The sequence below is a fragment of the Ciconia boyciana genome, chromosome 6 (assembly GCF_034638445.1).
Source record: "Ciconia boyciana chromosome 6, ASM3463844v1, whole genome shotgun sequence".
NCBI lineage: Eukaryota > Metazoa > Chordata > Aves > Ciconiiformes > Ciconiidae > Ciconia > Ciconia boyciana.
In genome coordinates this window covers 43,401,620-43,425,291 of record NC_132939.1, presented here as the reverse complement: position 1 = coordinate 43,425,291, position 23,672 = coordinate 43,401,620, and the positions used below count along the sequence as shown (strand labels likewise).

The window sequence follows — 23,672 nt, the reverse complement described above, 5'->3', positions numbered from 1 at the left end:
CGTGGTTCAGAACATTCTAGTTTGACGGATTTTTGGTGAGAAAGAAGGTGGGAAGTATTTGCAGCAGTTTTCAATGTTTAATATAGTTTAAAATATCTGATGTAATCCTGAGGAATACAGTCTTGATTTATCTTCACCCTGTAAATCCCAAATTCAGGGCATCCAGGTCCTGTTAAAAGAGAGAGGCTGCAGAAATGAGTGCTTTGCCATATTGATCCTGTTTTCTCTTCTACCTGTGATCTTCTACAGTGTAATACTTTTGTGTATGGATTCTTCAGTGGGTACTCTGAGCAGTTCAGGGTTGTCTGCCTGACAGTCGCTTTGACCAGCTCTGTACTTCATGGGTAATGTAGAGTGGATTTGATAGAAGAATCCAATAACAATAAAGTATTGGGTTAGCAGGGTGTGGTATAAACATTAAGAAATTCCTTTTATGAATTTAGATAATGTTGCATCCAAGTGGAAGGTATGCAACAAAGGAGGTGGCAAAACCATATTGAAATACCAGTGCATCTCACAAGATGAATTTCACATAAGATAGGCACAATTAACTTCTCTTTCTCCCTCCAGGTTTTTCCAGCCTGAAACTTCTTAAAATGCAGTTGGGGCATGAGATTTGCTTTTTGAAAATTTTGCTACTGTTAGATTGTGGTCAGTGCAGATAGCCCGGTCTTTGATTTGGTACTTCAAAATCATCCAGTATTATTCTCAACCTAACCTACAGCTATATGCTCCCCGGGGAAATTAAGATGGATTAGAGGTTTTGTGCATCTATGTTCCTTTGTTTTTCACAATGTAATGATGTGTATAAATATAAGAATTCACTGCAGTTGGAAATGGACTTCTTACAACACAATTATGATCTCTGCTTCATCAGCAATTTAAGATTTATTTTCACTAGATTAAGAAATTGTGTATTTTAGAAGAACCATGCTGACTACAAAGCTATGGTAAAAGAGGTATGGTAGGCTGTAAAATAATGAAGATGCTTCTTTAACTATCTTATGATTTTTCATGCCATTTATGTATAAGACCAGTGTTCATCAAAATACATATTTTTCCATCGCTGAGTTGGCTGTATCCTAATCTTGCAGTGCTCATCCTCTGTTTAAAGCTCACAAAGAGGGGACCAAAAGAAATACGTAAATCTCAATGTTGTTTTCTGAACTCTTCTTTTAAAACCTATGTTCCTTCTCTCGCAGTGAAAACTCACATGCAACAAGGATTAATTTCTGTTGCTGCTCGTACTGTGATAACACATCTTGTCAACCACTTAGGCCACTATCCTATGAGCGGAGGTCCTGCTATGCTAACCAGTCAAGTGTGTGAAAACAACGACAATCCATACACTGAAAGTCCTGAACTTTCTCCTGAACTTTTTGAGAACCCAAACCTTCAATTCTTTGTGTTAAACAATACTTCCCTGGTGTCTTGCATACAAATCCAAGCAGAAGACGACATGCCTGGGGGAGGACTGTCTGCTGGACTTGCATCTGCTAATTCAAATGTCAGAATTATAGTGCGTGATCTATCTGGCAAGTACTCGTGGGATTCGGCCATTTTGTATGGACCATCATCTTTATGTGGATCTTCACAACAAACTTCTTTTGCACTTTCACTATCTCAACAAGATAAACCAGAAGATGCTCTTTCATCTTTTGAGCATGTGGAGGATGTATCTGCAAGGGATGGAATTACACTCCAAGTAAAAAGGAAATTTAGAGACACTGTACCAACATGGGATACCATTAGGGATGAAGAAGATGCCCTTGATGAGCTTCTGCAGTATTTAGGTGTTACAAGCCCTGAATGCTTACAGAGAACTGGTGTCTCACTCAACATCCCTGCTCCTCAACCAGTCTGCATCTCAGAGAAGCAGGAGAACGATGTCATCAATGCAATTCTGAAGCAGCACACAGAAGAGAGGGAGTTTGTTGAAAAGCATTTCAATGATTTAAATATGAGGGCTATGGAGCAGGACGAGCCAACCTCACAAAAGCCCCAGTCAGCATTTTACTACTGCAGATTACTTCTCAGTATACTAGGAATGAATTCTTGGGATAAAAGGTAAAAAGAAAAGACTCACAATTTAAGAAATTTTTTTTAAGGAATTGTGCTGTTCTTACTGTGTAATAATAGTTGATCATACAGTGGGTTAAGCCAAAAATACTCCAGGCCAGCCAACAAAAGAGGAAGGGGGATGTGCAACTGAGGGGAAAATGGCAGGTTTGTTCTGCATTTCAACCTGTCATTTAGAGAGACAGAACGGAGGAACCTGTTGCCTTTATTGCTATTTATATTCTTTCCTTAGAACAGTGTTGGAAGGCAAATTGAAGGAGTGGTATCTTTTCTAATAATCCTTTCACCAACTGTACTAAGGGGTACTACCATGGGTAAAGACGGCATCTTTGTTGCTTTCTTTGCTTCCCATGTATGTTCCTGCAAAAATCATTACCTTTCTATGCCAGAATGAGACTCTGAAAGTGTCATATTCTCAGCTATTGTGTTGCTGGACAGTGTCCTGCTGCTTTGCCTGATAAGAGCATGCTTGCATGCAGCCTCAAAGCATTGCATCTGTGTTAGCTGACGAGAAAGATGTGTCCCCTACTATTTAGTTCAACATTGGCAATGTTTGGGTATTGTTTGGGTATTGTTTAGAACAACAGGAGACAAGCCATGTTCAGTTACAAAAGTAATGTCTCTGTTTACATTTTTTTTTTTTGTGGGGGTGTAGTTAGGTGTATGTCTGTGTATACATGTGGGTATGTACAAATATTGGCATCCTAGAATTTAAGGGTCTTTCTGAAATCTTCTTTTGACATAGCTGTCAAATTCCATATTAGAGGCATTGAAATATTTTCTTACTATGAAGGGAAATGGATATTCTGTAAAACAAAAATAATCTGTGTCACTGAGCTATCGCTGGAATTGAACAAAATTTTGGTGTTAGAACCCTTCTTATGTAGGTCTTTCATTCCTCAAGGCAGTCTGGTTTTAAACAGTACTGCTCATTCCAATGTGTTTTGTGGGAAACATCTTAAGTGCAGTTTAAAAGAAATCAAAAGTGCCTTTCTCGCTCTAACATATTGTTTTGTTTTTTCTTTAAATTGTTACAGCTGGCTGGGTGACTAGTGAGCTACGTTCTGCTCTCTTCTGCAATTCAGAATAGCAAAAGCTCTGTGTTTAATGCACTGACTCCCTAGGACAGTAGATTATGGGAGTGGCTTTTGTCACTAAGCATATATATTATGGCCTAGTAAAGTGTGCAGCTTATATATGTGTCAAAGGGAGTTCTGTCTGTTCTTCTGTAGAGAAGAGATTGATTGCAGTTGGATCCAATAGGTTGACAGAGGAAAGTGGAAAGAAGTAAAGGTGGTACTCAGGGCTATAATGGATATAGAAGATTTCCTGGAGTAAAAAAAAAAAGCTTGTATATTTTTTGAAAGATATCTTAATATTTTATATAAGAAAGGACTACTGAAAAGGAAAAAGCATTTGTTGACTGTTCTTGAATGGACCTGGAAATGTTCTTGTACCATTCTTGTACTGTTCTGTATCCATCAGTGAACAGGTGATAAAAGAGTTACAAATTTCTCTGTTTAGAAGGAGCTTTCATCTCCTGAAGAAAAATGAGAAGTTACTTCGAGAACTCAGAAATTTGGACTCAAGACAATGGTAAATTCTTTTAATGGCTGCCTACTTATTTAAGTGTGCTTGTACTTAAATGGCTCTAATTGCATAGATGTGAGAGTTGAACTAATTTTTTAAAATAGTTTTGTAAATTATTCATGTATTTTGCACTGTGTTGTAGTTATTGATGTTATATTGAAGTTACATTGGCGTTATTTGTAGAGTGAAACTCTACAAGTAGAATATCATGAGATAGAACAAACTTCAAAATAACTTAAAATTATGAACATTTGTATGCATAACATGGAATAGTTTTAAAACTTTGATATATCAAAGTCTCCACATTTTAAGCTTCAGCTAATTGTTTAGCTGTTTTCCAATGCTGTTAGTATTTGAAGACATGGAATTCTAGTTGGAGTTGTAGCACAGAATTAAAAACTTTGAGTTGTTTTTGTAGAAGTTGAAATAAAATCCAGTGGAGGTTTTAGAAGTGTGAGAAACCACCTTCAGTTGCTCCAATGTCTAACAGCAAGCAGTGAACAGAAGACATTGCTATAGTACTTAGAGATTCTTCATTCAGTTGCATAAGCTGCATTTGCCACAGCATTCACAAGGCACTGTTGTTAATGGGCAGTGCAGTGTCGATAATGCCTGTGTTGCAGGTTTTGCTCATTTCAGAAGCCCAGCTATTCCAGTAGCAATTGGTACTGCCAGCACCATCCTACATCTTAGAAGTGATGAAAGGGGTAAATGCTGTTCAAGTATAGCTAAACTTCAGGCTCTAGAGAAGACCAGACTAGAAAAGACAGAATGGGAGTATGGAAATATAGAAGGTATTCAAAAATAAGCCATATAGTTGTACTTTACTTCCACTATCTTTTTCGATGTTTTAAAAGCCATGCTCTGTGTGTACTGTTTGCATATTTTGGTTTCATATTAGTAAAGGCACTGTCATGCAGTGACCATTCTCTGTTTTACAGCCGAGAGACACACAAGATTGCAGTATTTTATGTTGCTGAGGGACAAGAAGATAAACACTCCATTCTTACTAATACTGGGGGAAGTCAAGCCTATGAGGATTTTGTAGCTGGTCTTGGCTGGGAGGTATTTATTAAAACGTTTTTATCCTGAGTTTGTTTACAGAGAAAGCTACAGATCCCTTTAGATATTAGAAGTCTTTGGCTCTTTAGCATTACTCACAAGTACTGAAATACACTACTTTGCAAGCAGGATGTAGAGAAGAATTCTGGTTTTAATTTCATTAGCAATACTAGCTATTTAATTTTAAGCTCTTTCAATTTAAGAAAGTTTGTGCAGGCAGAGATGATTCTTTAACATGCAGTCCTGTACTTGGCTTTCATGGACTGATTAGGAGGCATCTTGATGTCCCTGTAGGCCTGTAAATTGTTAAGTGCATTGAAATTTGAGATTTGCTCAAATTTGGGAATGCAAAAAATACGAACGTGCAGCTTCTCTCATGCTCCCTTCTGCCTGCCTTCCACTGCAGGCATGTATCTGTTCACACACTCTGCTCCATGTCTCTTCCAGCAGTCAGAAATACTGTGATGTACCCCATCATCTATATGGACCTGCAACTCTTTAGTCACTAGTTCAATACTGTTACAAGGATTTCCTTTTTTGTATCCTTTCTTTCTGACTGCACAGGATTAACTTCCATTGTAAAGCTGAACTTGGCACTGTCGCACAGAAGTACAGGAATCACTCCTGCTCCTGGCTGGCTGCATAAGAATCTGCAGGTTTTCTGTTCCTCTTGTGACTTGCATTCATCAGGAGTGTCCACAGGAGTGTCCATCTTGTTTGTTCTTTTTCTTACACCTTAGGTATATAAGAGCACAACTAGATTAGCAGTGTGGATAATGGCTCTGACTTTTCCACAGGAACAGAGGAAAACTGCTAGAAGTCTGCTGACTGTAACAAGCATTGATGTTTATTTCCCACATTCCTGATTCTTCAGGAGGAAAAAAAGAAAAAAATCACATTAGTGTCTTCAAATATCCTTCTTTAGTGGGTTAATTCTCTTAGCCTTTATTAGCTAGGTTAGAGAGTTGCTAATTTGGATTAATATTCCATGATGAGACATCTAATATTTTAACCTCTTAACATTAAATTCTGGATCCTTTAACAGAAAAGCAAATATATCCCATGTGGGCAGAGATTAAATGTATTCACATCTGAGATACAGCTTTCTTTAGGCACTGTTGTAAAAGTGAAATGGCACGTTAAGTATGCTTATTTGTTTCAGTGACAAACTATTTCCCATGGAACTAAGACTTAGAAACTTATTTACTAATTATCAGTTCATTTTCTGTGATTTTTTTCATATTCACAGAATGAAAATTTCTCAAGAAAATGTATGGAAGGTAACAAGACAATTTAAAATTGTGTGGCTCTCACGCAGGGTTTCTTCAGAGCTCAGGTCAAGGCTGACGTAGTATCGCAGAATTTTTAAAAATTCAAAAAGCACATGTACGTGGCTACAGTCAACTGATCAGGGAATAATGCAGTAAATATTCATTTACACAACCTTTCCTTTTCTCTAACCTCGTCTTCCCAGGAGCATCTGTGGTGACCATGGAATATAGAATGCCACTGCACTGCAGTTGATTTCCAGTCTAGTCAGCAAGTCTGAGCTCTTTCAGAAAAGCATAACTGTACTATTGTGAAAAGGGCCTTCACTTTTAGAAATTCAGTTGAAAGTGCATTTCAAAGTGTAAAGAATGTATTTATCACCTGGTAATTTTTTTTTCTCCTAATGCTTCGTGGGCTTTACTTCTAGGTAAATCTCACAAACCATTGTGGCTTTATGGGAGGACTGCAAAAAAACAAAAGCACTGGACTGACCACTCCATACTTTGCTACCTCGACAGTAGAAGTAATGTTCCATGTGTCAACAAGAATGCCTTCTGATTCAGATGACTCTTTAACAAAAAAGGTAGGTGTTTCTGAATAACAGATTTTCTTTTGGTAATAAACCCAGAGAATTTAGAGTCAAAGAAAATCCAGTAACTTTTTCTAAAAAACATAAAATAGCATAACACCTTTACCTGCTAATAGTTGGTATTTTACTGAAGTAGGTTAAGCCATATAAATTCTTCTCTACCAATTTCTAATTTTGCCATACTGGTGATTTTTGCCATCACTGCAAATGTTGGCAGGATCACATATATAGTGGTGAAAAATGAAGGGAGGTAATAGTTTGTGTAGAAGAAAAAGCATTACATCTGAATGATGTTTTAGTACTTGGAGACTTTAAATGCCAGTTAATAAATACGTGGTGAGTACTTTCTAAGATGACTTTTTATTCACTTAAGAGTCACATGCCGTCTATTAACATAAATTTCCCTTCAAGAAGAATTTAAAAATATTAAGAATTCAGTGATGTTTATTGTATATAAGGTGTTTTGTCTTGGAGCAGGCACAAATGCTCAACAGTGATATGATCTCTCGTGGCCACATTAAGAAAAAAATGGTTTTCTGTATTGGTATTTTTTTCTTTAGAATTTAATAAATTCCACATTAGTGATAATAAGTTACAGTCTTGAACATGTGTCCATTTATAAATGAACAATTGGCTATCATTAGACTGTCCCCTGTCCTGCGTACATACATCTTCAGATGTGCTAATCCATTCAGTAGACACGTTAATGAGCACTGGTTGAAGTGTAATATTGGAGGAACTGAAGCTGGTTGACCTCAGCATGGAGTTTAATACTTGTAATTAAATTAGACAGTAGACAGTTAGTAAAGAGAGAAATAGCCATGCCTCTGGCAAGCTTCAATTATTAATGACTTTTTTGTTCTTTGTGTTCAACTTGAAGAAAAAAATATGATTGTTATTGTTATTATTATAGACTGACTATGAGTTCTAACTTCTCACTGTCGCATCTTAGGTTGGTTTCTTTGGTGGCTTTTTTAAAATTAAAAAGTGTTTTTTCTTGTATGCCTATGGTGCTGGGTCCTTTCTGTTCTTTATTTCCTGAAGTAGAGCCAGGGTAATGCTTAGGTTGTTAAATTATTTATAAAAGTGCTTTAATAGCACAAATAACTAATTTTAAAATAAGATTGTTGCTATTGTTCCAGTATAGAACAGTGTGTATATGTTTTTTTTTTTCTAAGTTGCCTGGCTTCTGTATTTTTTAAACAGAAACTTGGTTTTATAGAAGACAGCTTGTAATTGTCCTTACAATGTTTGTTTATAATCTGTTTGAATTAGAGCATTAAAAAGGGTTGACAAAGGGGGAAGATGGGTCACAGTGAAAATTAATTAATAGTAAATAATTTGCAAATGCTGTGGACTTCAGCAGAACACACAAGCAGGATCTCGTATCTGTTTCCAGGAGCACTCTGAATCTACATATAGCTGTTCCTGCCAGGCAAGATTCAGCACTGGTCCAGGCTTCCTCTGATTTAGCTTGAGAAAATGGTGTCAGCTGGACTTTTTAACAACTCCAGCTTGCCCCAGGCCTATTTCTCTCCTCCTTTACCCACAGTTTCACTCATCAGTAATTTGGAATATTTGAGGTCGGTATGGATACGTAGAGTGTATCAGAAGATTGGGATTGTATTTGTAGCTCAGCTACTGTTGGGCTGTTTAATCAAGCTACTTTCTTTCTGTGTGACTGTCTGTCCTGTTCTTCCTCAGTGTGTGGTTTTTTTTTCTTTCTAAGCCCAGTTTCCCCATGAATGGAGGCTTGTGAGCCTGCCTGTATGTCTCTCCTCCCTCCCCTAACACCTTTTGGCCCATTTCAATCGAATTTAATAGAGACATGTTTGAAAGGTGTTAATTTCATGTATGTTTAATGAAGGTAGGCTAAGTAAAGGAGACAGAGTGAGAGAGACTCTTAGTGCTCCTGCTCAGCAGGTAAAGACTGCATGGGAAGAAGCATTAGACATCAAGGAACCAGCACCAGAGAGGGATGCTATGGAAGTCATCCCAAACTTGAGAAAAGCATCAACTGAAGTTTGCATCTTGGGAGAAGCCAGCAAGTGGTATCAGGAGACATGAGTAGGAAAACAGGCTTAATTCTTTTACTAGTTCTGCAACTACTCATGCTGCTTAGCCTGAACACGTCAGCAAGAGGAATGTGTTTTATGAGATGCTGTCCAGCTCACACACAGTATAGGGGACCTCAAAGTCATTTGAGAGCCATGTGTGTGCTAACAATTGTAATTGTTCTGAGTGCATGTACTGTTCATGACCTCCAGAGAAACTTGAGTTTTGAGCTTCTCTACAGGTCGATCTTGTGCTTTCTTTGTCTGTTTCATTCAATGGGAGAAAAACAAGCAAACTTGCAGTAGTTGGCTTAGAACTGCTGCTGGTTTTTATATTGTAAATGTGCCTAGAGGTGCATGATAGGTTGATCTTATAAATGGAAATTAAATTAAATTAAAACAAAACTTCTTCCTGCCAGTCCAGCCACTACAAAATCAAGATTCTGCTGTTTCAGAGTCTAAGCCAATTTTAAACTTATTTTCCATCAGTCTTACAGAGTAGTAAATAAAACTTCTAAGTGTCTTGGATACCTCTGAAGTTTCTGAAGACATGAACAAGAGCAAGAAAAGACATGAATTCAGGGAGAACAGATGAAAATCCTCTGAATATATAAAGGAACTTAACATTAAAATGCATATATAAAATAGGTATTTAATTTGAAAATAGTAAATTAAAGATTTAATGCTGATAATGCAATCCATTTTGTTTCTCTTAGAATTAAAGGTTAGAGTAAAAAGTATTTACACTACCCTTACAAGAACAAACTTGCAAAGAAAATATCAGGATTAAATGAAACTCTGAAGACTCTCAGTTCACAGAGTGAGAAAGCTCATGTATGTGCCTCTACAGTTTATCACCTGTCTAGCTCCTCCTTCCTTAGCCTGATAAAGGAGTGAAGGCATTGTAGGTGAGAATATTATACAAAAGATATGTAAATAAAAAGTAGTAATGTTATTAATTATTGGAATACTAATTCATCTTGGGCTTTGGGTGTATTACATGATTCTAGGTTACGTGTGACATCCTCCTAACCACATAAAAGATTTATAGCTCCCAGTATTTATAACTAGTTTTTTTATTGTGGTATTAACATGTATTGGGAACTTGAATGTTTATAGAGATAAATTATTAGTACAATATTTTTTTGGAGTTACAATTAAGTACACATTTTGCTTTAAAAAAAACCCAAACACACCATAGTTGTAGAAACAAAGTTTGTGAAAAATTCAACTAGAGGGTACATATGCTGTAGACGGCAGTGCTGCTTACATTTAATGGGCAAAAGTAGCTGCATTAAGCCATTACTTCAGATGTTTCTACTCCTTCTGTTCTTTTTATAATGAACACTTTCATTTTTGAAGAAGAAAAAAGTTGGGGCTAGCTGTTGTATCATAAGAAAATATAATAGCCTTTTTTCTCCCTCCTTTAGGTAAGTGAGTATTAGAAATTACAGTAATTTTGGCAAGAGTTCAAGGGTTAATGCAACAGATAAATAAAAGGAATTTTCTGTAAATTGAGCCCTGCATTATTTCACTTGTCTTGCCTTTCCAAACCTAACTCATTTAATTTTAAAAAGTAAATACTTAAATTCTTCCTGACAGTGTGCTTTGCTTTTACTATCGTTTATTACTTCAATTATACTTGGTATCACTTAGAACAATCTGCCATTTGGAAATTTCAGTATAGCCTGCAGCTTAGTATTAAGTCTGGCTGCTATTGTAACATGTACAGCATATGACACTAATGTATCAAAATTAGATTTGATCATCCCTCCTGGTTATATTTATTTCACATTTCTTTTGTATTCAGTTAACATAAATGTATTAGGAGAGCTGACACATGATGATGGCTATAGAGTAAGAATATTTTAAAGTATTTTGAGTTAAATTTGAAATTTCAGGTAACCTAACAGTCGGTCATTTTTATATATTTGTTTTAATGGAGTAGAGTTTCAAAGCAAGCCTAAAAAAATCTTTTTGTCTCTGACATCTCCTCAGGGCTGTCTTCCCAACAGCTCAGGTTCAAAATGGCTAAAACAGAGTTCTTAATCTCTTTCTCATTGCCACCTTTCTGGATCACCACAGATACCATGACCATTGTGCCTGTCACTTGTGCCTATATCCCGAAATCATCTTTAATTTGGTCCACTTTCTGGATTCTTACATTCAGTCTGTGCTTAAGACTCTGTTCCTTTTTCTACATAACATTTCTTGCAACATAGCCTTTCCATACACACAGTTAAAATTTATCCACTATATCCTAAACTGTTGTTTTTATTGCTGAACCTTCCTTTCTCTGGCCTTGACACTTCTATTCTTGAAGAATGCTGCTATAAAAAACATTTTTCTAATCTTTAACGCCTTTTTGCAGTTTCTTTGCATTTGTCCATCTCCATTTTGTGTCTTACCTTATGCTTAGATAATAAACTCTGTAGAGCAGTTTGATCTGTATTTATGCAGTATTTAGCATTTTAGAATATTGGTATGTAACCTATAGTTCCACGTGTTTCAGCTGTAGTGTATTACTGGTTGCTTGAAGTATAACATTATTTTAGAGAATTTTATTATTTATATTATTGCTGTGCCTTACATCTCTAATAAGGATTTGCACTTTGTTTTGCTTACTGTGATTTATGCACATACAAAGTAGTAAATTTAGGAAGACAAGGTCAGGAAATGAGTGTGAAGATGTAGTGGCTGACACAACTGATGGTGTTTTGAGTAACCATGGACACATATTTCAGTCTCGGTACCTGTACGTTCTGTGTGCACCAAATCTGATTCTGTCAGATAACATTGGGACCACACCTTCTTCTTGGGAAACCATGTTGCTGTCTGTCCTTTAGGTTTCAATGAGCAGAGGTGGTTATAGCTCAGTTTCTTTGTACCACTTGTGTCCAGAACACTGAATTCTGGGGTGCTTCCAGTTCAATACAAAGACATAAAGAATCCAGATTAAAGTTGAAAGAGGATAAGCTCTGTCTCTCCTGTGGTGTAATAATTACAGTGAATGATGGGTTCTCCAAACATTTCCTGTGCTTGCCAGAGAGCTTTGTCATGGAGCACTACTCAATTTCAAGGTTCTTCAATAGGGAACTGAAAAATGAAGATGAAAAACTGAAATTATTATTTCTAAAAAGTTTATGCAAAATCTAGCAGACCTTGGAAAGGTTTTCTAGACAATTTCAGGTATTGGATCTCTTCCATGAATCGAGTGTTGTTGATGAGTCAAGTTACCACCATTCAAGCTTTCCCATAAGCTTTGCTTGCTGACCATGGTGGCGACATCTGAAAGAAGCAATAAGGAGCACTATGTTAGTGTCAGAGCTTCTTCTGATCTACTCTTGAAAAAGGAACAGAATGACTTATCCAGAACTTAATTATTCTCCAAACATAAAGATGAAATCAGCAACACCCAATCTGGTTTACTTGTCTATTATTTTTGCCAGTCTTCTACCTCCTGTAATGGAAACAAGGCATTGATCGCAGTTTTGATCTTGAGTACTTTACATCTTGTTATAAACCACCATTCACGGTTTATACCATCATCCACGTACTTGCACCATCTGATTTTCACTCTCAATCCATTGTATGCCACAGAGATGCCATTCTACACTTTACTCAAACTGGATCTTTGTCAAATCGTTCTTGGTAGTAATCATGAGGTGAAACACACCTGACAGGACTTGGGAACTCATTGGAATAATCTGATTCATTTTCCTTTTCCTCTGAAGCAATTAGTGCTTTTAGCCTGGAATGTATACTCACACCTCTGGGGGGGTATAAAGCAAACTTTGAAATTGGAGAGAAAAGTCGCTAATGGCTTCAGTACACTTGACATCCAAAAATATGTGCCCCTTGTCAGTAGTCCTCCTCCTGCAATAACCACGCAATACATTTTTATCACACCAAAATCTGCGTCAGTCTGATGTGAAAGCATGCATCAGTAGCCATGCTCCGTCTGGGTAGCTTTCACAGAAGTGCAAGAACTGATGTCCTGCCTGATTAGTTGCAGGTATCAGTAACAGGTACACAGGGGCAACCTTTGGTAAATGAAATTCAGAAGCAGTGATGCCCTCAAGAAGCTGCACTATGGAAACTCTCTATATGTTCTGGATTTTAAAGCCATTTATTTGGCATGTAGACTGTCCCTTGTTTCTAAAAGAGTATGAGTTTGTTGTCTTTGAGTCCAAAGATAGTAAGTAAAGGAGGGCTAATTCTTCTAGGAAATAGTTCAGTATTGCTGAATTAGGAATGGTGCGATTTAGTGATGGGTGTATCAGTCCTAGTTCTGCTTTTTGGCAGAGTTCAGTTCAGTCAGCGCACCAGATGGCCATCCCCCAATCTAGGATCATGCAATTTTTTCATGTTCAACAAGATTTCATATCTAAACTGATTTGCCTCTTGCTTTCTCTTTGGTTAGGCAGCCTCATCCTTCCTGAGCTTTTCGCTTGCTTCTAAGTGCGGGCCCATCAGTTCCTCATGCCCTTCTTTCACTGTCATATTTCAACAGATAGTTTGATTGTCACTTCACCTAGGAAGGTAGGAGAGGGTCAGGCCCTCAGAACAATTCCACAGTTAGTTGTCTTTTACAACGTTTGTCACTGCTAAGTGTCATCCAAGGTTTCTGCAGCTGCTGTTTGCGTGTTGCACATCAGTCATTCAGGTTGCTGCCTGGTTTTGTTCTAATCTAGTCAAATAAAACTCAGCCTAGTGAATGTTGTTATAACCAATTCTTTTGTTGGGCTGGGTTTACAGTTGGCACAAGAGCATCGCTAACTAAGTGTTGTTCAAAATAATTCAGCCCTCTACAAAAGAGGCAAGAACAGCTTGTTTCAAAGGAACTGCAGTCATTGCAGATTGGATGTATGTATGATCTGGTCCAGGCAAAACAAATGACTTGTTGAGCATCAGACAAGATGTAGGGTATTGATGCCATCTGTCCTTTGCCCAGTCCAACACTAAAGAAAATCCTTTTCTTGTAGAAATACAACCCTATTTTTCAGTCTGATACAATTTAAAGCCAGCAAAGAAGAGCAGAGGTGGCTTCTTTTCGTCCCCTCTTTTTTTTTTAAATTTTATTTTAAAAGTCTGCTGCTGACAACCAGTATAAGCCTTCAGATAAGACGAAGGTAGCATTCCAGGAGGTTTTGTAATATAAACAAGTGAATCCTTGCAATGAAATTTCTCTGATTACTGTGTATATGTTTTGCTTTTATTTAAAGTGTAGTTATGTTCTGAAAATGAATACAGAAAATTGTTGCCTTTTTATATACCATAATTTCTTGTAAGTGCTCAGATTAGTATCTGCACGTTACCTGTTAACAGCAGTTCTCAGTGCTGTCTTTTGAATAACATCAAAGCAATTGTTTGACAAATTCTACCTACCTAAAGCTGTGCAAACAAACTGAAAACTGTGGGTGAAGACAATTGTCAGCTATAACTGGTGATGCACAAGGAGGAAAAAATGAGATTCCAGCTTGACTTTTCAGAAATAGCACTTACTGGAAAGAAAGTCACGTTTAATAATCTGAGTGTATGTGATCAGTATATGTAAAGCCTCTCTCCATGATGTTAACATTTGTTTATCGGACAGTACTGTTTAGCAGAAGGAGCATTTTGGAGCTTCAGTGCAGATAATTCAAAGTGTTCAAGATATTCCTTAATCTGGTTATATGATTACAGCTGAGGATACATTATGGGTTTTGAGGAACGCATTTGGCCATTCTGAGCCAAATCAAGAGCCATTTGGGGTTTTTTGGGGGCGGGGTGAGTTATTTTTACAAAGGTATACAGGTTTCATGGGAAATGAGCATTTAGTTTAGTTAATCTAGGGGCTATGGAAAATGCAGTAGCTGTTCTCCTTTAAAAGCTTTTTGTTTGTAGTAGTCAGTTTGGAATTTGGCTAGAATGATGAGGTTAAAGACTGCTCAGATATGTAGCTTTTAAACAGATGTTCATTCATATTCTTTAAAAATTCATATAGAATTTAGTAATTTGCTGCCTGTCAATGATGGCAATCTTGAAAGCATTTTAGTAAATCAGATTGAATCACTCTGCATTCTTGAGATAATATAAACAAAATTTCAGCTTTTGTAGAAAACAGATATTGACATATCTGTTAATTGAAATAGACATTGGCACCAATGTATAAAAATGTATAGAACAAACCAATAGTGTGAACTAATACTGTCATTGAAATTGTAAGAGAACTATAGTGTAATTTGGTTATTTTATTCATTTTTCTTTATTTCTTTTTAGTGGGTTTGTCTTTTTGAAATATGAGCATTTAGTATAGCTGTATGGCTATAGAATATATTTAAACTGATGGGTTTCTATCCCTGTTTTTCCAGCTAAGACATTTAGGAAATGATGAAGTACACATTGTCTGGTCAGAGCATACTCGAGATTATAGAAGAGGAATAATTCCAACAGAATTTGGTGATGTTCTTATTGTTATCTATCCCATGAAAAACCATATGTTCAGTGTCCAGATAATGAAAAAGCCTGAGGTAAGGTGTTTTTTTCTTTTGTGTTTCCTTCGTGTGTTTAATATGAACTGAGTTGTGTTTTGAATCTGAGTTTTTGGTGTAATAGATTGATCCAACAAGGTGATGTGTCTTTAACATTGACAATTGCAGTGGTGGTAGGAGGAAGAGGAAGAATTCAGTGAGTACAATGCATAGTAAAATCAGTAACTTGAAATTGCAAAGGCCTGATCCTGTCAAGCATATCTGCTAACATCATAAACTAGAAACAACTAGAATATTCTGTGTAATCATTTAAATATTAAACTTGCCGAACTTTTTAATCAAATTTGATATGTGACTGTGGGAGTTGAATAATACCCTGCTCCAGCTTTCTCCTTCTATGTCATATTCCCCTTTCTTCTAAAAGCTAGTTTTCACTTTCTCCTAGACTCCACACAAGAGTTTGGACATTAATTCGGCAAAGCAAGACCATTCAACTCTTAGGCATATGAACACACACTCTTTCTAATGACTGTTTCTCAAATGTCTGTGCTGGCCCTGTTCTTAACAGTGGTTTAGGGTAGCGAGCACTGACTGAGTAAAAGTAGTCATGAGTGGTTGTACTGCATAATTTCTGTGTGTGATGCCACTTGCCATGAATTTCTGTACTTTAAATATTAAAATTCTTTCTAGAAGCACTAATATTAATAAATGAGATATGACAGAAATAGGATTCCCTCTATATGATGACTGCCTCTATCTGATGATAGGCATGAAATTATATTCAGTACCTGGTCTTGTTATTACTGGGTTACTTACGTTTTTGATAAATAATTATATTCTTTCTCTTACTACTTTAAGTACAAAGAGTTGCATTATTGGGGGTGTGCAGATTAAGAAGGAAAAAGAAAACTGCTGAGAGCAGGGATTGTTGTTACTCCAACAAGAGGTCCTTGTATGTGAAAAAAGAAGTGCCTTCCATCAGATTTCAGTATTCTCAAGACTGATGGCAAGAATAATACAGGGATCTCAAATTCTTTTGCAGTATTGGTTTCATATTAGTAGGAAGAGTATTTAGTATACACTCTGCTCCCTTTGTTGACCTGATGCGCAAACTTTGCTCTTCTTCACATGCTTTATGCTAGCAGCTTCAGAACTTTATTCACACGTACAGGAAATGAAGATACTTCATAGAGTTTTCATTTTTTTTTTAATTGCAAAATGATGATTGATTAAAGAAAAATGTAATGCCAAAATATAAGATCCATCTGTTCTGTAAACCTTTTGTGTGCTACCTATACTAAACATCAAGGTTTTCTCCTGATCTCACAAATAAGGCTTTACATTTAGGGTCCAAAGAGGCCAAACTTTAACCACAGATTTCTCCTGTAAAGGGCTTACAATCTATTTGTATAGATACCATAGAAAGGAAGAAGAACAGATAGAAGAAGAAAAGAAAATGGAAGGTGAGGGTAATTGTATGACAGTACACCAGTTATTGTATGACAGTTGCACATTGAGTTGGTCCTTATGGACACGTTATATCTAAAGCTATGATAAATATTATTTTAAAATTTGAGTAATTATTCCTTTTGCTTACTACCACCTACAATATTGTGATCTAGCCTTTCAACCTCATAAACATCATATGCATGACCGTTCCCAGGATTTTGGCAGCAAATGTTGGAAATAACCTTTGATGAGACATAGTATTCAAATGGTTGCTTAATTTTCTTCAAATGCTGTGTTATCTGTTACCAAGGATATCAAGCAGTTATATGGCTGTATATTTCCACAAGAGAAAAGGTCTGTCATGGAGCACAATAACTGGTCTGATTATCTAGCGATGAGGAGGGAAAAAAAAGATATATTTGAGTGCTCTATTGTTAATGTTGATTGCTAATTGTTACAGCTAAGATCTTGCTTTATGTTGAATTTCTTAATTTTTTATTCAGGTTCCATTTTTTGGTCCACTCTTTGATGGTGCTATTGTGAATGGAAAAATTCTTCCTATTATGGTTCGTGCAACAGCTATCAATGCAAGCCGTGCATTGAAATCATTAATCCCATTATACCAAAACTTGTATCCTTTCACTCAAATGGTTTCCAAGGCATATACATTCCCTTGCAGTTCTACAGATATTATCTTCATGTTTTCTGTCATCTTCTATCTTTGTCAGATTAACACAAGGAAAATGTTTTCAATTTTTTATGGTGATGCTGCCTTTAAGAAACTTAAACCCATAGAAGACAATTCAGATGAAGACCAGCTTTTTTTAATTAAGTGAAGAACAGATTCAGTGCTGAAAAATCACCTGTTTCTAATATTTTATAACATGTACTTATCACTGCTTGTTAAACAAAATTATTTTAATGACCATTTTGTGAGTAGACTTTCTAAAATAACTTTAAATAACTTTTTAACTTTAAAATAACTTTTCTTTTTCTAAAAGAAATAATCTTTCTTTCCTTAAAGGTATTTAGTATTTATCCAGTATTAATGTGACTTAGTTTTGTTTTCTAGTTCCAAGAGTGATATGAATGCTGTTTTCCTTCAAGATGAGAAATTTGTTACATTTTTGTCATACAGATTTTGTTATTCAGCTCAGAATACAAAGTTGTTGTCAAAATTATGTTAGTGTCTTTGTAAAGATGTCAGAAAAGGTTATCTCTTTTTTTTTTTTTTTTTTTTTTTTTTTTGAACTGAAATTGTAGTTTTTTGAAAGGGCTGCTGTTGGAAGAATAGATTTACCAACCAGAAATTAAAAAACTTAAGGTAAGTCACTCACTTGTACCTCTCCCCTTCTTAAGTTTGAGTTCTGTTATATACCTGTTAGTTAAATCAACAAGAACATACTATTTTTTTTATTTCATAAATTGAAAGGTAAGTTTACATTTTGATCCAAAAGAAATTCTGTGCTTAATTTCCACCCAAGCTGTAGGTACTTGTATTTGTCATGCAATAGATTGTTGCTAAAATACCCTGCTTTTTCTAAGGCTGACTGTTCATACTTAAGAGTTTTGGATTAGATATGATGAAGTGGATTTACAGATGAATGATGGATGGTGTTTGATATGATCACATTAAATGACGTTTGTGCCATTTCTGTAGATGACAGATGTTGATTCATTGTATTTTTATGTTTGGAAAGGTCCGATCTTTTTGTCATTACTCAAGTGGCTTAATCAAAGAATTTAAAATGTATTGTCATCATTATACCATGAAAAGTGATGGCTTACAGCATTATATTGATGTATAGTGATGAGCAATTGGAAAACAATTTACTTTGAAATAGCAAACTTTCAGTACCAAAAAACCCCACAAACTTGTATGTTTAAACTTCTTTACAGAATATGGAAGTTGTAATAAATTCCTTGGACATAGCTTGCCAGCTCAATGTCTAGGAATTGGCCAGTTCCTAAGAGCTGTGTATTGCATGTTCAATTTTAATTCAGTTCTCCAAATAGTACTTCTTATATGCATCAAAGCACTGCATGTCATTTATGACATAATGTGGCCTCCATTAAAATGTTGGTATTTGTCTCCTAATATGGTTAGCCTGATAACTGGAAAGCATTACATATATTTAATATTAGATAGTATTGGTTTGTGGGTTTTGTATTGTCACTTGGTAAGCTTATGAAGCACCAGTTGACAGGGCACTGATGTTAAAGGGCAGCTTTGTTAAGTAGTTGGTGGAATTCTTTTCCACCTGGCTTGGAGTATATTATATTCAGTGCTTTGTATAATACTTTAAAAATTAAAATGGGGGTGTGGGCAGTTCTTTAAAAGTTGTTTGCTTGGTGTGAAATTAGAAAAAACTCCATGAACTTCCCTGGCTTGAATTACGCTGTGGTGGAGTCAGTTATGTCAGTGGAGAACAGCAAAAAAAATGTTAAACTTCAAAGTTTGGCCTAGTTCTCAGTGGTTTAAAAAACTCTTCATTAAAAATGTCATGGACATGCTCTTGGTGTTCAACCCATGGCCAGATTTGAGGTCAAGAAGGAATTTCCCTCATACAAGAATGGCAAAGACTGGGTGGGTGTTTCCTGTAACATGGACATGGTCTGTTAACTAGGAATATTTGAAAATTGAATCTAATTATGCTCCTGCAGTAGTGGGGAATTGAAGACGTCGAGGATTGTCTTTAGTGTCTCCTGCTTTTTTCCTCTGGCATATTTTAGCTATGGCTGTAGCAGTTCGTTGCTGGCTTTTAAGTTTGTTGTGGACTGAAGGGTGTGGGGGCAGGAGTATTTTATGGGTCTGTGGTTAAGTAGCTTTTCTGGAGACCCCACCAGACTTAATGTCTCTTGTGGAAGACAGTACTCATTGATCAAGGTGGTCTTTCCTTGTGTTGGAGTGTTGCTGGAGCAAAGAAAAAGAGGGCTCAGAGTGGTGAAAACAATATGTTCGAAGAGGGAGGAAAAAAGGAACAGAAAAGCTGTTTTTCAGAAGGTACGCCAAAAGCAGACCCCCAGCTGGAAAAGTGAAGCTGATAATCAAGGCTTCCCACGTGTCCAGGACCATAACGGTGTCAGTGAAAGAGAATTCTGAAGTGGTCTGCTCAAAACTAATTTTTGTTTACTTACTTATGAGTATCTAATATACTGGAGCAGTGTTGGTTTATTAGGAACTTTGATGACGGTTAGTAGAAATTCAGTTTAATGTGGATCTTGAGGGGACAAGAATACTTGAGACTTCTGTCAAACAGAACACATTTCAAGCCCTACACTTCTGTATTAGCTCTCTTAATTTCAAAGCCAGCATCAGTGTATGGATGTCTGCATGCCTGCAGGTGTGTGGTTCATTTCACTGTGCTGTGTAATACTTGGTGGGCACCTTTTGACTCAGTGTGGAGTTGATGATGATATGTAGGCCTGTGCTTATCTATATTTGAGAAATATTTACAATGTCACGTTGCAGATCTTTGTGGTGAGTATGGATCATGGTAAACTCTTAATTAAAAAGTAGGACTGTGTTGATTTGCTTGCGTATGGGATGTGAATAAAGTGGCACTGAGTTTGGCCCTCCTGCTTCCAAGGAGGGCTTATCCATCCTCCAAGTTAGTGCATTTTCTAAGTGCAGACTTGACTGAAAAAATCAGCTGTCATTTGTAATCAGCAGGGATATTCAGTTCTCTTCATGTAACCTGATTGCAACTTTTTCCTTATTGCGCTAGTCTGTTAATCACGATGTGGCAATGGGTAGTACGTGTGAATAGTATAATAATGGTTGCATGGATACAGGAAATTCTGCTCATCTCCCTTTTATAGTCTGCCCCGACTTTGAGCATGTATTGTACAGTCTGAAGTAGCTTTCTGAGATTGACATATTCTGTCAGTCACCTTCCTCTTTCTGACATTGTTTTGATATTTCTGATAGCAAACTTAGATAGCAAAACATTTTGAAAATTTGATTTTTTAATGATTTTTAAAGGCTTCATCTGCTCTGTGTTTTTATTCTTTGCTCAGAATACTATAACGATATGTTTCCGTATTGTAGTATTTTAAGATTAAAAATTTACTAAATTTATCAGGAAACATCAATCGGGCATGGCAGGTATCCTGCTTTAACTTGATGCTTGACATTTTCATTGCTGCAGCTGCGTGAAGAGAATATTGCCATTTGGGGTGGAGTTTCTGCATCGATTTGTGGAATTTGCTTTAGTTTCCCCTTTGAGGATTCTGGAGTCCCTCACTATCTTGTAACAGTGTTTCAAACAGTGAAACTTGTGTTTCTTGTAACAATACTCCCTCACCAACAGGCGGCATACATGCATACAGTAGCAGGTGCCACACACAAAATACTGGTATTGTCTTGCTAATGAAGCAGCAGTACCCCCTTCTCTATCTCATAGCTAATGTGTTTCTTCTTCTCATTGCATTTGTCGTTGTCGTAAGAAGTACATGCCTATCTCCTGAATACACTCCAGCTGCACATAAGCTAGGAAAACTTCTAAGACTCATAACTGCAGGTGTAATAATGGGACTGAATGTTGAGAACAATCATTTTCACATTGATGTAGAATAAGGAGGCCAATATTTAGGGAATTGTTAAATACTCTTTATTTACTAAATTGCATTGAAATTCCTGATAGGAATAGGTTTATTCATGGCTTGCATCTCAGAGCAAGCACTTTGTCACATTCTGAATTCAGAATCTACCATATGTAGGAAATGGATCAATACTAAATATTTTGAACAGTAGGAGGAGTGGCTTCATATAAAGTTTTACTTTAACTTCGTGAATAAACAACAGATGTTCGCCAGATGCCAAGAGGTACACCAAGATAATGTTCTTTGCTGGGCATAGTAAGCACCTCCAGTGATCCAACTTGTTAAAATTATTTATATCATACAACAAAACAGCTAGAAACCTTGTGGGAGTGTAATTCCAAATGTGAAACAACTTGTGTTACTTTTTACACATTGTACACAAATTTTGGAGTGTTAACAATTATTCCAAACTGTCTGCCCTTACAGTGCAGTTAGTGCAAATAGTGCAATTCAGACACCATAATGCTTTCTCTCTTACGTAGCATTCCACTCCCAAAGGATACTACATAATATGTAGCTAGACACACAGCAAGAAATCGTATTTAGCATCTTTTAAATCTGTAATTCATTGAAATTTTAGAACACCTGGAATATAGGTGTTCTATATATATAATCGTCATAGCATAATTTTCACCTCTTTATAATAATCTATGAAGTCTTGACCTAATGCCGAGAATTCTTCAGTCAATTAGATTTCTTTTTTTTGGTGTTGTATGAAACAGATTAATTTAAATAGCAAAAATATAATGCCGTTTTAATTACTCCATTTACAAAATATTACAGAATAAATCTTAATCTAAAGTACTTGATAAATTAATCTTTTTAATCAAAACTGGAAAAATTTACATCCCCCTATCTTTTTTGACATTGTATTCCTAAACAGTTGGTACTTGATGTATTGTTGCTAACCTTTTTAGACAGGTGTCTTCCAGAGAAAGGGAAGATATTAACTCCATATGGTATCTCACAAGACAGTAACTTCTTTATTAATAAAATCATGTGTTTGAGTGGTTTGTTAAAAGTTTCCTCTGTATTAAACACTCATAGCTCAGAAGAAGCTTTCTTGCTGGATGTGATACTCAACTGCCCCAAGAAAGGGTTTTATTGGAACTAGTAGTGTCACTGTTTGTTGTGCCTGCTTGGCCATCATCTGCCTCAAGATAGAATTGCAGACATTGGAAAGCTTATCTTTAAAAAGAAAGTGTTCGTTGTTAATGACATATAGTGAGCAAAGAGTATTCTTCAGATTCTCTGGCCACATTTGTCTCAATTAAGAATATTTGTTCGATTTACTTTTTCAAACTGGAATTTGTGAAGATTTTGGAGATTCCTCCCTAATACAGAAACTTAGAAGTTAAAGCTGGGAAGCACCAATTTTGGCAATGCCAGTTTCCCTTCCTCTAAGTCCAATAAGTTTTCTATCTTACAGATGCATGAGCATCTGTAAGAAAAAAAGGAATACAGCAATACTGCATCAATGATAACTGTGTATCAAATGGAAACGCATAAGGGGTGCTCTCTCTCCTTAAATATGTATCATTAATTCATTTTTCACAGTGCCACTGATTAATTTTGGTATAGTGAAAGGAATAATATATGCCGTTATAACTGCTCTTCTAATACGTTCTGGTTTAGAATTTTTTTGAACTGCCATATGCCAAGATTCTCAGCAAACTTTGCTGTATTTCTGGCAATACAATTTTGATGCAGGATATTTAGTAAGGTTTTAACATACCTGTTACTGATTCTTCTGTCATCACAGGTGAGAAGAAACAGACATTAAAAATAATGCCTGATACACTTTTTAGATACTACTCTATATGCTTTACAACAAATAATTGAAAATTTCAGGATTTCAGTATTTATCCCATCCCTGAATCATACCATTGTAGCCTTATCTGATATGAGTTTAAGTAAGAGCCATGGATGAGTTCATCATATGACCTCCACTGTTTTTTCCAGCAGAAAATAGAGTTATTTCTAAAATCTGTTTTACTGTTTAGCAACGGAAATTGTTTTCCAAGTTCAAGCAAGAATCATAAGGTAGAGAATATGATGTTCAGTCTTTCATGTACTTTGACATGCTCAGTTTTGCTGTTCTCCCAAATCCTAGTTCTGCTGACAACTCACTTGATGTTTTAATAATTCAAAATGTGATTAATTAAATGCCTGCATACAATGGTATACCATGAAAAAATGAAGATTTCCAAGGCATTTATAAGTATCTGATTGTTTTAATGGACTGTTCAGGTATTTCAGTTTCAAGGAATCAGGTGTAACAGTTTCTCTGTGCATTATAAGAAGACCTAAATATAAGAGGAAAGTTTTATATCTCTATATAGAGAGTCATGCATGCGTGCGTGTATGTTTGTGTCTACTTATAGGTATGCAATGACAGTAATAGCTATTTTTATTATCTTTATAGAATTTTTCCCTTGAACTAATACATCCAATTAATGTATTTTCATTTGATATCACAAGTATATTTGAACAATAAGAGAC

The 23,672-nt window shown here is 36.1% G+C and overlaps 1 protein-coding gene across 8 annotated transcripts in view; it reads left to right on the top strand.

Annotated features, from left to right (window-relative positions):
• The window catches only part of RALGAPA1 (Ral GTPase activating protein catalytic subunit alpha 1), a 139,220-nt gene that overhangs the window by 89,892 nt on the left and 25,656 nt on the right, over window positions 1-23,672 (top strand). For all 8 annotated transcript variants that reach the window (XM_072866137.1, XM_072866138.1, XM_072866133.1 and 5 more), the window contains 6 exons: window positions 1,203-2,067; window positions 3,604-3,675; window positions 4,611-4,734; window positions 6,428-6,583; window positions 14,997-15,155; window positions 17,069-17,196. In XM_072866137.1, the coding sequence (XP_072722238.1) occupies window positions 1,203-2,067; window positions 3,604-3,675; window positions 4,611-4,734; window positions 6,428-6,583; window positions 14,997-15,155; window positions 17,069-17,196 (1,504 nt within the window). The remainder of the gene's footprint in view (window positions 1-1,202; window positions 2,068-3,603; window positions 3,676-4,610; window positions 4,735-6,427; window positions 6,584-14,996; window positions 15,156-17,068; window positions 17,197-23,672) is intronic.